This window comes from Babylonia areolata, chromosome 9, assembly GCF_041734735.1.
Source record: "Babylonia areolata isolate BAREFJ2019XMU chromosome 9, ASM4173473v1, whole genome shotgun sequence".
Taxonomy (NCBI): Eukaryota; Metazoa; Mollusca; class Gastropoda; order Neogastropoda; family Buccinidae; genus Babylonia; species Babylonia areolata.
Window position 1 is genome coordinate 44,847,637 of NC_134884.1, and position 15,243 is coordinate 44,862,879.

At 45.5% G+C, this 15,243-nt stretch overlaps 1 protein-coding gene across 2 annotated transcripts in view; it reads right to left on the bottom strand.

Annotated features, from left to right (window-relative positions):
• Positions 1-14,376, bottom strand: part of LOC143285890 (uncharacterized) — a 24,713-nt gene extending 10,337 nt beyond the window's left edge. Inside the window, exons 1-3 of one of the 2 annotated variants that reach the window (XM_076593336.1) lie at positions 14,124-14,376; positions 11,771-11,839; positions 1,457-1,741 (exon numbers count right to left, since the gene is read on the bottom strand). In XM_076593336.1, coding sequence (XP_076449451.1) covers positions 1,457-1,636 — 180 coding nt within the window. In that variant the 5' untranslated portion in view covers positions 1,637-1,741; positions 11,771-11,839; positions 14,124-14,376. The remainder of the gene's footprint in view (positions 1-1,456; positions 1,742-11,770; positions 11,840-14,123) is intronic. The other variant, XM_076593335.1, reaches the window with a different exon arrangement.
• Between the last annotated feature and the right edge of the window lie 867 nt (positions 14,377-15,243).

Consider the following 15,243-nt stretch of genomic DNA (forward strand, 5'->3'; position numbering starts at 1 on the left):
TGGGGGTGGGGGTAGAGTCAGTACAAGTGGCACTGGCAGTGGTGGTGGAGGGGGGGGGAGACTACAAGTGGCAATGGCAGTGGTGGTGGAGGGGGGGGGGGGAGACTACAAGTGGCAATGGCAGTGGTGGTGGGGGGGGGGGGGGGAGGAAAGTACAAGTTGCAATGGCAGAGGTGGTGGAGGTGGGGAGAGACAGTACAAGTGGCAATGGCAGTGGTGGTGGTGGTACTAGTAGTAGCAATGGCAGCAGCAGCAGCAGCAGCAGTAGCAGTAGTAGTAGCAGTACTGGCAGTGGTGGTGGTGGTAATGGTTCTAGCAGCAGCAATGGGACTACAGCACAGGGGACTACAGCAGCAACAGTAGTTGTACTTATAGTGATGGTGATGATGGCAGCAGCAGCAGCAATAGTAGCAGCAGTACTAGTAGTGGTGGTGGTGGTGATAGTACAAGCAGTAGCAATGGCAGCAGTAGTAGTAGTAGTAATAGTAGTAGAAGTAGCAGCGGCAGTAGTTCAGTTCAGTTACTAATGGAGGCGTCACTGCGTTCGGACAAACCCATATACACTACACCACATCTGCTAAGCAGATGCCTAACCAGCAGCGTAACCCAATGCGCTTAGTCATGGCCTTGAGCAGTAGGAGTAGTAGCAGTAGTACTAGCAGCGGTGGTGGTGGTGATGGTACTAGTAGTAGCAATGGCAGCAGTAGCAGTACAATAGTATTAGTGCAGCAGTAGTAGTAGTGGTGGTGGTTATGGTGGTGATGGTAGTAGTAGTAGTAGTAGGAGGAGTAGTAGCAGCAGCAGCAGTGGTATTAGTAGTAGTAATAGTAGCAGATACACAGCCAATATGATAATGTCCATCTACACTAGAATGTGTTGTATGGGGTGGGGTGGGGAAGATAGTAGCAGTAGCATGCCTAGTAGTAACAGCAGCAGCAGCAGCAACAGTAGTAGTAGTAGTAGTAGTAGTAGTAGTAGTAGTAGAAATGACAGCAATAGCAGTAACAGCAGTAGTAATAGAAGTAGCAGCAGCAGACACACAGGATGATCATGTCCACCTACGCCAGAATTTGTGTGGTGGGGAGAGATAGTAGTAGTATACTGGGTAGTGGTAGTGGTAGCAGCAGCAGCAGTAGTTGTTGCAGTAACAGCAACAGCAGCAGAAACAGCAGCAGCGTTAGCAGTAGTAGTAGAAATGAGAGCAGCAGCAGCAGCAGCAACAGCAGTAGTGATGGTAGTGGCAGTAGAAGCCACACAGTCAATCTACACCAGAATTTGTTGTAGAAGGTGGGGGTGGGGAGGGATAGTAGTAGAAGTATGCCAAGTAGTAGTAGTAGCAGTAGCTGTAGTAGTAGTGTTAGCAGTAGTAGCAGCAGCAGCAGTAGTAGTAGTAGCAGCAGAAGAAGAAGAAGTTGTTGCAGCGCAGTAGTTGTAGTAGTAGTAGTAGTCCACTCACTTTAATGAAGAAAGCAAATATCGCGCTCTTCCACCGGAAGTGCGTCACGTAGAGGACAAGCGCGTTGCCAAGGATACCAGTGGCCATCATGACAGGAATAAAGATCAGCTCCGTCCCGTTCCACTCGAATAAATCCGGTTTCGGTTCCGGAGTAACCTCGCTAAAGTTCACATCCGCCATTTTTGATTGGCAGCTGGGCAAGTTAAGTCGACTGGGATGACCTGGCGATTGAAGTGGGGACCGAGATCCGTTTGAAGAGAGAGAAACTGTTGGTTTTGTCGGGATCTGAAAGTGGGTGATACTTCCACAATGAGCAGACTGCACTTATGTACATGGACACGACATGTAACGCACACACGCACACCATAAGAGACACAACAGAGACAGGCACACACTTACACACACATGCATGCTCGCTAGCTCGAACGCATGTGCACACAGACACGCACACGCGCGCGCACACATACAGACACACACACACACACACACACACACACACACACACACGTGTGTGTGTGTGTGTGTGTGGATATATATTATATATATATATATATATATATATGTGTGTGTGTGTGTGTGTGTGTGTGTGTGTGTGTGTGAAAGAGAGAGAGAGAGAGAGAGAGAGAGAGAGAGAGAGAGCAGGCTGAATCATCTCTGCGGACTTTGTTACTTGGTGTGAAAATGATTGTATTTTTCAGGTTTGTATTTCGATGCAGAGAACGAAACCTTGGGGTTTGTGTGCGTGGGTGCGTGCGTGGATGCTTACGTGCGTATAGGCGTGCGTGCGTGTGTGTGAGCGCGTGAGTGCGTACGTGTGTGTATGTATGTGAATATCGCTATACGTATGTGTTCCAATAAGAGTAACAGAGAGGGACAGAGAGAGAAAGAGACAGACAGACTGACAGAGACAGAGCGGGAGAAGAGACAAAGGCAACACGGAACCTAACACACAGACACAGAAAGAAAAAAAAAAAGAAAAAAAAAGAGAAGACTGTGACGCCAGTAACTGACAACAGAAAAGAACGTTACATGGTATCGATGAATCGTCACCATTTCTGATCACATGATCAGGGTTAAGAACAATGACTACCGTCACCACACGGAAAATTAGTTCGCCAAGTAATGGTTCACTCCTTCCAACGCTTTATCACATGATGCTGATAACAAACACATACAAAAAAGCCCACACTGAATCATCACAACACATTCCCAGAATTGAGTTCTCGCAAATGTTTGCTACGCTGGACGATACAAGTTGAATCGTTTTTCATTGTCAGTTGCTGATTTCCATCAGTTGCATAGTCTGTCCATTTCAACGCCGCTTGAGAATTTTAAGTTTGTGAAATGGGCAATATGCTCTGAAGGATTATCTTTCCAAGAGTACATAAGCATATCTGTATCCATTCATTAATGTGTCTCGGTTTCAAACTTGCCTTTGAAGGTTGAGTGTCAAGAACCTCTCTTTTTATCGGGAACAAGACCGTACCGGTGTTGCATTTGACAGCTAATCAAACATTGCTATAAAAGTTGTTTTCATAAAATGCATGGCCAAATTTTGATGCGTCTGACCAGGAAATGAGTGTCCACGGATACTAGCCCCATTTACCCCACGCAACAAAAGGGTTAAAGAACCACGGCAACAAAAGGGTTGTCCCTGGCATGATTATGTAGAAAGTACACTTTGATGGCAAAACAAGTACACTTACAGACAGAAAATAAGCCAAGAAAACATGGGTGGCGCTGAACTATGGCGACGAGCCCTTCGCGGGAACAACAGCCCCAGTTTCAACCATAGAAATATGTTGTGACAATAAGCACTAACACTGCACTACACTACACTACACTACACTTTTTTTTCCCTCGAGGCCTGACTAAGCGCGTTGGGTTATGCTGCTGGTCAGGCATCTGCTTGGCAGATGTGGTGTAGCGCATATGGATTTGACCGAACGCAGTGATGCCTCCTTGAGCTACTGATACTGCTACTGCTACTAATACACTACACTACACTACACGATCAGACGTGACACCAAACACGTACATTGACAGAGAAATTCGCTGATGTATATTGGTGACCCAAACTCTTTTCAGCTTTCATACTGTAACTACATTCGCGCAGTTCCTGCCCACTTGAGCCGACACTTCACGCTGCAGTCACTGCCACAGAACATCGCTTGGGTTAACCTTCCGCTTTGACTGTTCAGTAACTCAAGTTTGTTTTTCCTTTCATGCTCAGAGTATATTTTATCCTTTAACACAGCCCCATCCACTTGAGAAAACACTTGACGCTACGAACACATCCACTGACTGTGGGGAGGCTCTGTCTTCTGCATGCCACTGTTCAGCAAATCGCTTTTGAGATCATTGATTCACCCTCAGATGTCTTTCGTAAATAATTTGGCGATTGTTGAATCACCATCTTTGAAAGCAAATGTGGGTACTTTTGAACAGTTGAACACGCATTTGTTATAACTCATATTTCAGATGCAAATATTTTGTTTTTCGAATACAAACAGTGTGAATACGTTAAATGATTATAATAAAAGAATGAGAATTTCCGCCGTTCTAACCCATCAAGCAGTTATTCTTCAGGGTAAATGAACTTCATTTTAAAAACCGACCTTCTCGTTTCGAAGGTAGTAACGTGAACAGAATCCTCAACAGCTGTACCGACCTTCTCGTTTCGAAGGTAGTAACGTGAACAGAATCCTCAACAGCTGACGTTGTGTCATCAAATCCTTTGACACATTCTTTTTCTTTCGTTTTTTGGTGGCAGTTCTGCTCCGTTCTTTTTTCTTTCTTTCTTTTTTTTCCACAGTTGTGAATTTTTAATTCATTTTTCACAAAAGTACACAGAAAGCAACATGGGAAACAAAGCACAACAGTTGACGTTGTATCATCAAATTCTTTGACATATTCTCTTTTTTCTTCTTTCTTTTTTGGTAGCAATTCTGATCTGTCCTTTATATCATTAATTTGTTTTTAACAGTTGTAAGTTTTTAATTCATTTTTCACAAAAATACACGGAAAGCAACATGGGAAACAAAGCAATGCAAGACACACAAAACATGGTAACTAAGTTTTGCATAAATATCGCTCATCTATTTACACATTTCTTTATTTCTTATTTTTCCAGGGACAAAAGATTCATGTTTGTTTTAACCATTTCAAATGACATGATTATTTTCTTTCACTTCCTTCACAGCGTTTTCAAACAGAAAATCTGTTGCAACTTCTGCTTCAGAAGTTATTGTTGTTGTTGATGATTGTGTTACTGTTTCCACTGCTCGTTCGGGAACAGTTGTCGATCCACACCATATGACCCAAGTCCAGGGCTTCATTCCACACATGGCCAAGATTGCGTGACGTTGTCCACACCATATGACCCAAGTCCAGGGCTCCATTCCACACATGGCCAAGATTGCGTGACGTTGTCCACACCATATGACCCAAGTCCAGGGCTCCATTCCACACATGGCCAAGATTGCGTGACGTTGTCCACACCATATGACCCAAGTCCAGGGCTTCATTCCACACATTGTCAAGATTGCGTGACGTTGTCCACACCATATGACCCAAGTCCAGGGCTCCATTCCACACATGGCCAAGATTGCGTGACGTTATCCACACCATATGACCCAAGTCCAGGGCTTCATTCCACACATGGCCAAGATTGCGTGACGTTGTCCACACCATATGACCCAAGTCCAGGGCTTCATTCCACACATTGTCAAGATTGCGTGACGTTGTCCACACCATATGACCCAAGTCCAGGGCTCCATTCCACACATGGCCAAGATTACGTGACGTTGTCCACACCATATGACCCAAGTCCAGGGCTCCATTCCACACATTGTCAAGATTGCGTGACGTTGTCCACACCATATGACCCAAGTCCAGGGCTCCATTCCACACATGGCCAAGATTGCGTGAAGTTGTCCACACCATATGACCCAAGTCCAGGGCTCCATTCCACACATGGCCAAGATTGCGTGAAGTTGTCCACACCATATGACCCAAGTCCAGGGCTCCATTCCACACATGGCCAAGATTGCGTGAAGTTGTCCACACCATATGACCCAAGTCCAGGGCTCCATTCCACACATGGCCAAGATTGCGTGACGTTGTCCACACCATATGACCCAAGTCCAGGGCTCCATTCCACACATGGCCAAGATTGCGTGACGTTGTCCACACCATATGACCCAAGTCCAGGGCTCCATTCCACACATGGCCAAGATTGCGTGACGTTGTCCACACCATATGACCAAAGTCCAGGGCTCCATTCCACACATGGCCAAGATTGCGTGACGTTGTCCACACCATATGACCCAAGTCCAGGGCTCCATTCCACACATGGCCAAGATTGCGTGACGCTCACGTTAAGGTACGGACTGGGTGCACACATTTGTTGGTTGAGGGATGGGTCTTGGTGTCTGTGGGATTGTAGACTGTTGCGTTGTGTGTGTGTGTGTGTGTGTGTGTGTGTGTGTGTGTGTGTGTGTGTGTACAATTCTCCTTCATTGTTTATTCACAACAGGGTGATTTAGACACGTTCACATTCATTCATTTCCGGACACACATACAGGTTCATACAAAGGGTGTGGAAAGGGGGTGGAGGTTGAATGTGGGGCGGGGAGGGTGTATTGAGAGAGAGAGAGAGAGAGAGAGAGAGAGAGAGAGAGAAAGATAGCTAACCGTGGAGTGTTGGAGCATTGTCATGTCATACTACCAATGGAATAAACTCCAAAACAAACCACCTACCACAGAGTGGCACAGCACAGGACAGACCATTTCTGGGTATCAGGACACGGTCACCACTTCTGAACACACGACAGTGTCAGGGGAAGAAGCCCAGTGAAATCGCACGGATGACTAGTTATCTTATCCAAGTAGCTTTCCGCTCCTTTCAATGCTTCATACAAATACATGGCTGTGTTTTTCACATGATGCTAACCGTGGAGTGGTAGGGCATTGGGTGGAGGGGTCTTCAGTCATACCACCAGAGAAAGAAACTGCAACATGCTACCCACCGCAGAGAGCTATATGACCCCAGCGAGTCATGTCACAGGCTTCAATGTCAATCTCTCAAGGGGGCATCACTACGTTCGGACAAATCCATGCACGCTACACCATCTCTGCCAGGAAGATACCTGGCCAGCAGCATAACCCGACGCGCTTAGACAAGCCTTGAGCACACGCATACCTCTTTGTGCACCTGTCAGAGAGGGTTTTTCTGCAAAGGTTTTGCAAGAGGATAACACTCTCGTTGCCGTGGGTTCTTTTTCCAGTGTATCAAGTGCGTGCTGCACACGGGGCCTCGGTTTGTCGTCTCACCTGGATGACTAGACGCTCAATTTGATTTTCCATTGATGATGTTATCATCTGTGCGCTCTTCTTCTGGACAAAGCAATATCAATAGTAACAGAGGGCAAACCAAGACACAATGAACCACGATCATACCCACACGACAGCCAACAATACGGGATACAAGGAAACAAGCACAGTGCGTTTCTTTTGAATGATAACATTGAAATGTGAGTGTAATTACTTTAACTCCATGACTGCAGTCACCAGTCTGACTTGGACATTGAACAGAATTCCTCCTACTCCTCCTACAATCATCAGTCTGTGAGATGGACATTGAACAGAATTCCTCCTCCTCCTCCTCCTACAATCACCAGTCTGTGAGTTGGACATTGAATAGAATTCCTCCTACTCCTACAATCACCAGTCTGTGAGATGGACATTGAATAGAATTCCTCCTACTCCTACAATCACCAGTCTGTGAGATGGACATTGAATAGAATTCCTCCTACTCCTACAATCATCAGTCTGTGAGATGGACATTGAACAGAATTCCTCCTCCTCCTCCTCCTACATTCACCAGTCTGTGAGGTGGACATTGAACAGAATTCCTCCTACTCCTCCTACAATCACCAGTCTGTGAGGTGGACATTGAACAGAATTCCTCCTACTCCTACATTCACCAGTCTGTGAGGTGGACATTGAACAGAATTCCTCCTACTCCTACATTCACCAGTCTGTGAGGTGGACATTGAACAGAATTCCTCCTACTCCTCCTCCTACATTCACCAGTCTGTGAGGTGGACATTGAACAGAATTCCTCCTACTACTCCTACAATCACCAGTCTGTGAGTTGGACATTGAACAGAATTCCTCCTACTACTCCTACAATCACCAGTCTGTGATGTGGACATTGAATAGAATTCCTCCTACTCCTACAATCACCAGTCTGTGAGATGGACATTGAACAGAATTCCTCCTCCTCCTCCTACAATCACCAGTCTGTGAGGTGGACATTGAACAGAATTCCTCCTCCAACTCCTACAATCACCAGTCTGTGAGATGGACATTGAACAGAATTCCTCCAACTCCTACATTCACCAGTCTGTGAGATGGACATTGAACAGAATTCCTCCTACTCCTATAATCACCAGTCTGTGAGATGGACATTGAACAGAATTCCTCCTACTACTCCTACAATCAGCAGTCTGTGAGGTGGACATTGAACAGAATTCCTCCTACTCCTATAATCACCAGTCTGTGAGATGGACATTGAACAGAATTCCTCCTACTACTCCTACAATCATCAGTCTGTGAGGTGGACATTGAACAGAATTCCTCCTACTACTCCTACGATCATCAGTCTGTGAGGTGGACATTGAACAGAATTCCTCCTACTACTCCTACGATCATCAGTCTGTGATGTGGACATTGAACAGAATTCCTCCTACTACTCCTACGATCATCAGTCTGTGATGTGGACATTGAACAGAATTCCTCCTACTCCTACAATCATTAGTCTGTGAGATGGACATTGAACAGAATTCCTCCTACTCCTACAAGCATCAGTTTGTGAGATGGACATTGAACAGAATTCCTCCTACTCCTACAAGCATCAGTCTGTGATGTGGACATTGAACAGAATTCCTCCTACTCCTACAATCACTAGTCTGACTTGGACATTGAACAGAATTCCTCCTACTCCTCCTACAATCACCAGTCTGTGAGTTGGACATTGAACAGAATTCCTCCTACTACTCCTACAATCACCAGTCTGTGAGATGGACATTGAACAGAATTCCTCCTACTCCTACAATCACCAGTCTGTGAGATGGACATTGAACAGAATTCCTCCTCCTCCTCCTCCTACAATCACCAGTCTGTGAGATGGACATTGAACAGAATTCCTCCTACTCCTATAATCACCAGTCTGTGAGATGGACATTGAACAGAATTCCTCCTCCTACTCCTACAATCACCAGTCTGTGAGATGGACATTGAACAGAATTCCTCCTCCTCCTCCTACAATCACCAGTCTGTGAGATGGACATTGAACAGAATTCCTCCTACTCCTACAATCATCAGTCTGTGAGATGGACATTGAACAGAATTCCTCCTACTCCTACAATCACCAGTCTGTGATGTGGACATTGAACAGAATTCCTCCTACTCCTACAATCACCAGTCTCTGAGTTGGACATTGAACAGAATTCCTCCTACTCCTACGATCATAAGTCTGTGAGATGGACATTGAACAGAATTCCTCCTACTACTCCTACAATCATCAGTGTGAGATGGACATAGAACAGAATTCCTACTCCTACAATCATTAGTCTGTGAGATGGACATTGAACAGAATTCCTCCTACTCCTACAATCACCAGTCTGTAAGATGGACATTGACAGAATTCCTCCTAATCCTACATTCACCAGTCTGTGAGGTGGACATTGAACAGAATTCCTCCTACTACTCCTACAATCACCAGTCTGTGAGTTGGACATTGAACAGAATTCCTCCTACTACTCCTACAATCACCAGTCTGTAAGATGGACATTGAACAGAATTCCTCCTACTCCTACAATCACCAGTCTGACTTGGACATTGAACAGAATTCCTCCTACTCCTCCTACAATCACCAGTCTGTGAGTTGGACATTGAACAGAATTCCTCCTACTCCTACAATCACCAGTCTGTAAGATGGACATTGAACAGAATTCCTCCTACTCCTACATTCACCAGTCTGTGAGGTGGACATTGAACAGAATTCCTCCTACTCCTACAATCACCAGTCTGTAAGATGGACATTGAACAGAATTCCTCCTCCTACTCCTACAATCACCAGTCTGTAAGATGGACATTGAACAGAATTCCTCCTACTCCTACAATCACCAGTCTGTGAGGTGGACATTGAACAGAATTCCTCCTCCTACTCCTACAATCATCAGTCTGTGAGATGGACATTGAACAGAATTTCTCCTCCTCCTCCTACAATCACCAGTCTGTGAGATGGACATTGAACAGAATTCCTCCTCCTACTCCTACAATCATCAGTCTGTGAGTTGGACATTGAACAGAATTCCTCCTACTCCTATAATCACCAGTCTGTGAGGTGGACATTGAACAAGATTCCTCCCCAATAACAGTCGCAAGGCAGTGCAAAGTTTTCGCTTTACACATGGAATGAATGCGATGGCATTTTTCAGTGTTTCTTGTGTTGTGTTGTGTTGTGCTGTGCTGTGCTGTGCTGTGTTGTGTTGTGTTGTGTTGTGTTGTGTTGTGTTGTGTTGTGTTGTGTTACTATTTGCACAATAGATTTCTCTGTGTGACGTTCGGTCTGCTCTTCCCGGGAAGAGCGCGTCGACACAGTACAGCACCACATCTAATTCCATTTTTTTTCTGCATGTAAGTGTAGTTCTTTTCCAATTATAGCGGATTTTTCTTCAGAATTTTGACAAGGACAACCCTTTTTTTGGCTGTGGGTTCTTTTACGTGCGCTAAAGTGCATGCTACACATTCTATACACACTGGACCTCGGTTATCGTCTCATCCGAATGACTGGCGTCCAGGCCACCACTCAACATCGAGTAGAGGGAGAGAAAATGCTGGAAGCGTGGAATTCGATCCCGAACGCTCAGATTCTCTCGCTTCCTTAGTGGACGCGTTAGCACATGGCCATCCCACCATCACGTTAGCACAGGGCCATCCCTCCGTCACGTTAGCACAGGGCCATCCCTCCGTCACGTTAGCACAGGGCCATCTCTCCGTCACGTTAGCACAATCCTTCCATCACGTTAGCACAGGGCCATCCCTCCGTCACGTTAGCACAGGGCCATCCCTCCGTCACGTTAGCACAGGGCCATCTCTCCGTCACGTTAGCACAGGGCCATCTCTCCATCAAGTTAGCACAGGGCCATCTCTCCGTCACATTAGCACAGGGCCATCTCTCCGTCACGTTAGCACAGGGCCATCCCTCCGTCACGTTAGCACAGGGCCATCTCTCCGTCACGTTAGCACAGGGCCATCCCTCCGTCACGTTAGCACAGGGCCATCTCTCCGTCACGTTAGCACAGGGCCATCTCTCCGTCACGTTAGCACAGGGCCATCTCTCCATCACGTTAGCACAGGGCCATCCCTCCGTCACGTTAGCACAGGGCCATCCCTCCGTCACGTTAGCACAGGGCCATCTCTCCATCAAGTTAGCACAGGGCCATCTCTCCGTCACATTAGCACAGGGCCATCTCTCCGTCACGTTAGCACAGGGCCATCCCTCCATCAAGTTAGCACAGGGCCATCTCTCCGTCACGTTAGCACAGGGCCATCCCTCCGTCAAGTTAGCACAGGGCCATCTCTCCGTCACGTTAGCACAGGGCCATCCCACCATCACGTTAGCACAGGGCCATCCCTCCGTCACGTTAGCACAGGGCATCCCTCCGTCACGTTAGCACAGGGCCATCTCTCCGTCACGTTAGCACAATCCTTCCATCACGTTAGCACAGGGCCATCCCTCCGTCACGTTAGCACAGGGCCATCCCTCCGTCACGTTAGCACAGGGCATCCCTCCGTCACGTTAGCACAGGGCATCCCTCCGTCACGTTAGCACAGGGCCATCTCTCCGTCACGTTAGCACAATCCTTCCATCACGTTAGCACAGGGCCATCCCTCCGTCACGTTAGCACAGGGCCATCCCTCCGTCACGTTAGCACAGGGCATCCCTCCGTCACGTTAGCACAGGGCATCCCTCCGTCACGTTAGCACAGGGCCATCTCTCCGTCACGTTAGCACAATCCTTCCATCAAGTTAGCACAGGGCCATCCCTCCGTCACGTTAGCACAGGGCCATCCCTCCGTCACGTTAGCACAGGGCCATCCCTCCATCACGTTAGCACAGGGCCATCCCTCCGTCACGTTTACACAGGGCCATCCCTCCGTCACGTTTACACAAGGCCATCCCTCCATCAGTTTACACAACACTGAGAGATGGTAAGGACAGCAGGACAAAGGTCATTCTTACCTGTCAACCCCAACAAGACTTGACAATCTTTCCTTCATGCAGAGCACCCACACCGGAATAGTTTGTTTCCTTCACATAGAGCAATGGTTTGTTTCCTTCACACAGAGCAATGGTTTCTTTCCTTCACAGAGAGCAATGGTTTCTTTCCTTCACACAGAGCAATGGTTTCTTTCCTTCACACAGACCAGTAGTTTCTTTCCTTCACATAGAGCAATGGTTTCTTTCCTTCACATAGAGCAATGGTTTGTTTCCTTCACAGAGAGCAATGGTTTCTTTCCTTCACAGAGAGCAATGGTTTCTTTCCTTCACACAAAGTAATAGTTTCTTTCCAGACCAATAGTTTCTTTCCTTCACACAGACCAATAGTTTCTTTCCTTAACACAGACCAATAGTTTCTTTCCTTCACACAAAGTAATAGTTTCTTTCCAGACCAATAGTTTCTTTCCTTCACACAGCCCAATAGTTTCTTTCCTTCACACAGACCAATAGTTTCTTTCCTTCACACAAAGTAATAGTTTCTTTCCAGACCAATAGTTTCTTTCCTTCACACAGACCAATAGTTTCTTTCCTTCACACAGACCAATAGTTTCTTTCCTTCACACAGACCAATAGTTTCTTTCCTTCACACAGCCCTACAGTTTCTTTCCTTCACACAGAACACCCACAACAGAACTGTTTCTCTCTTCTGCTTTCGTTCCATCTCTGTGGCTGCCTTCACCTCCTCACTCCATCTCGCTCACTACGATCAGCTTCCGATCCACTCTATTTACGCATACCCAGATTCAAACTCTCGACTGTTGGCCGCCGTTCTTTCTCTGTCTCTGGACCTTGCAATTGGAATGAACTTCCTCTTTCGCTTCGTCAGGTCTCCACACTCAGCTCTTTCAAGTCTGGCCTTAAAACCCACCTCTTCCCAAAATAGCCTCTCTCCCCTACCTCTTCCTTGTCTTCAGTTTCTCCAGTTTTAGATTTATGCGTGCGTGAGAATGACTGGTGCGAAAGCGCTTTGATTTGTCTATGCACAAGATTCAGCGCTATATAAATACCTTATTATTATTATTATTATTATTACTATTATTATTACTATTATTATTATTCCTTCTGTTCTTGTTCCACCACGCCACAGACACAGACCAGGACGCGATCCCTAAGGACTGGGATCTGTCATACACAGGACACGACTGAGAATAGATATATTTTTCCGAAAGTCATTTCCCCTAAACCATTGACCACGAGGTTATGGCAGATTGTAGTGGGAAAACCCCCCCACAAAAACACACACACACACACCGCATTTCTTAAATCTACTTCACCTTAACAATCAAAAGCTAGCGTAAAAGAAAACACAGACACACAGACACACACAAACAAACAAACAAACAAACAAACAAAACAAAACAAACAAGAGAGGCAAGGCCTTCAAGACTCACTTGTGATACACTTTAAAAAAAATCCAATCTTTTTATGTATTGAGTATAATTTCAAAATGTAATGTTTAAGATGAGAAAAATCAGTTTAAAGCAAATTAACTCCCCTAGGTTTAATTACAGAGTAATTTCCCTTTTTTACTATCTGCACCAAAACGTTTGCAAAATAAATAAAACTTCCATGCTTAGCAAAAGAAGTTCCTGTTTGAACAGAAATTGATAATAATGACTGCTCTTGTTGTTGGGTCAGAATATCAGATCAAAGTGCCAAGTTTAGAGAATACAAAAAATATAAATATAACAGTAAATGCAGTTTGCATATAATTGGGCTTCATTTTTTATTTTTTTGTGCCCATCCCAGAGGTGCAATATTGTTTTAAACAAGATGAATGGAAAGAACTGAATTTTTCCTATTTTTATGCCTAATTTGGTGTCAGCTGACAAAGTATTTGCAGAGAAAATGTCAATGTTAAAGTTTACCACGGACACACGGACACACAGACACACAGACACAGACACAGACAGACAGACAGACAGACAGACACACACACACACACACACACACACACACACACACAGACAACCGAACACCGGGTTAAAACATAGACTCATTTTGTTTACACAAGTGAGTCAAAAACGACAACTCAATAACAAACAAACACACACACACAACGGGCTTTTTTTCTCTCTCTCTCTTTTCCCCCCCTAAAATCGACTTTGCTATGAAACAGAAATGCATAAAACGATAAATGGAGAAAATTAAATCCGAAATCACAGCATCCACTTAATTTAAAAGGGTGGACTTTCCTTTTCAATAGGAAAAAAACCCAAAAACAAAACAAAAACAAAAACAAAAACAAAACCGGATACAAAATTATACCTTCTCAGTATGCCACTACGAAACCATGAGAAAAATTATGACTTACGTTTAGGATATAACGAGATATGAATCGTTCACGCTGAGTTTACATCCCGTGCAGAAAGAAATGCGGCAGACATCGTTTCAGACACACAACCCACGCCGCACATTATTTCGTCAAGGCCCAGACAACGTGGGAATCATTTTCTGCACGCTCTCAGCTATGACACGTCCGTGTTGTCTCTCTTAACTTCCAGGCTGACACTGGTCGCATTGTTGGCCTGCAGATAACATCATCCGCTTCTGATGACCTCACGGTTACTGTCGTCCTCAGTTTGACTGGCACACTGTGAGGACGACCTCGATGTGAACATCGCCCAGCGGTGGCCAGCGTGACTATAATTATAATCATCTCGCGGCGCCCTGTCGGGTTTGCATTTAGGGACAGGCTCAGTACGGACCATACTTGAATGAAAAGCGACTCCAATTCATCGAAGGCCAAAGTGGACCAGGATCTCTCTCTGTGTTTGTGTGTGTGTGTGTGTGTGTGTGTGTGTGTGTGTGTGTGTGTGTGTGTGTGTGTGAGAGAGAGAGAGAGAGAGAGAGAGAGAGAGAGAGAGAATGAATGAATGAATGAATGAATCTTTATTTTCCAACGGTGAAGATAGCACTTTGGCCAGCTTACACATCTGCCGTTGTTCTAAGAGACACACAAACATGTACGCATATAAATATAGTTATACTGAATACTTAATACATGTATAATGTACGAGTATAACACAGCGTCAAACTGAGAGACACAACATCGCTCACATCTGTACGGAACGGAAGCGAGTAACACACACACGCACACACACACACACTAACACACACACACACACACACACACACACACACACACACACACACACACACACACACACACACACCAAGGGAAAAACAACAACAAAACCCTAGCATGAATGCTACACATGAATGATTCAAGTGAAATTAACACAGAAAAGTAAGGCGACGGGTAATAGGGATATGGACAGATAGACACATTATGTGAAAGACAGAGAGAGGGAGAGACAGAGGGGAGAGAGACAGACAGACAGACAGACAGACAGACAGAGATGTAAAGATATCTCAGAGAGAGAGAGAGAGAGAGAGAGAGAGAGAGAGAGAGAGAGAGAGGAAACAGCTTC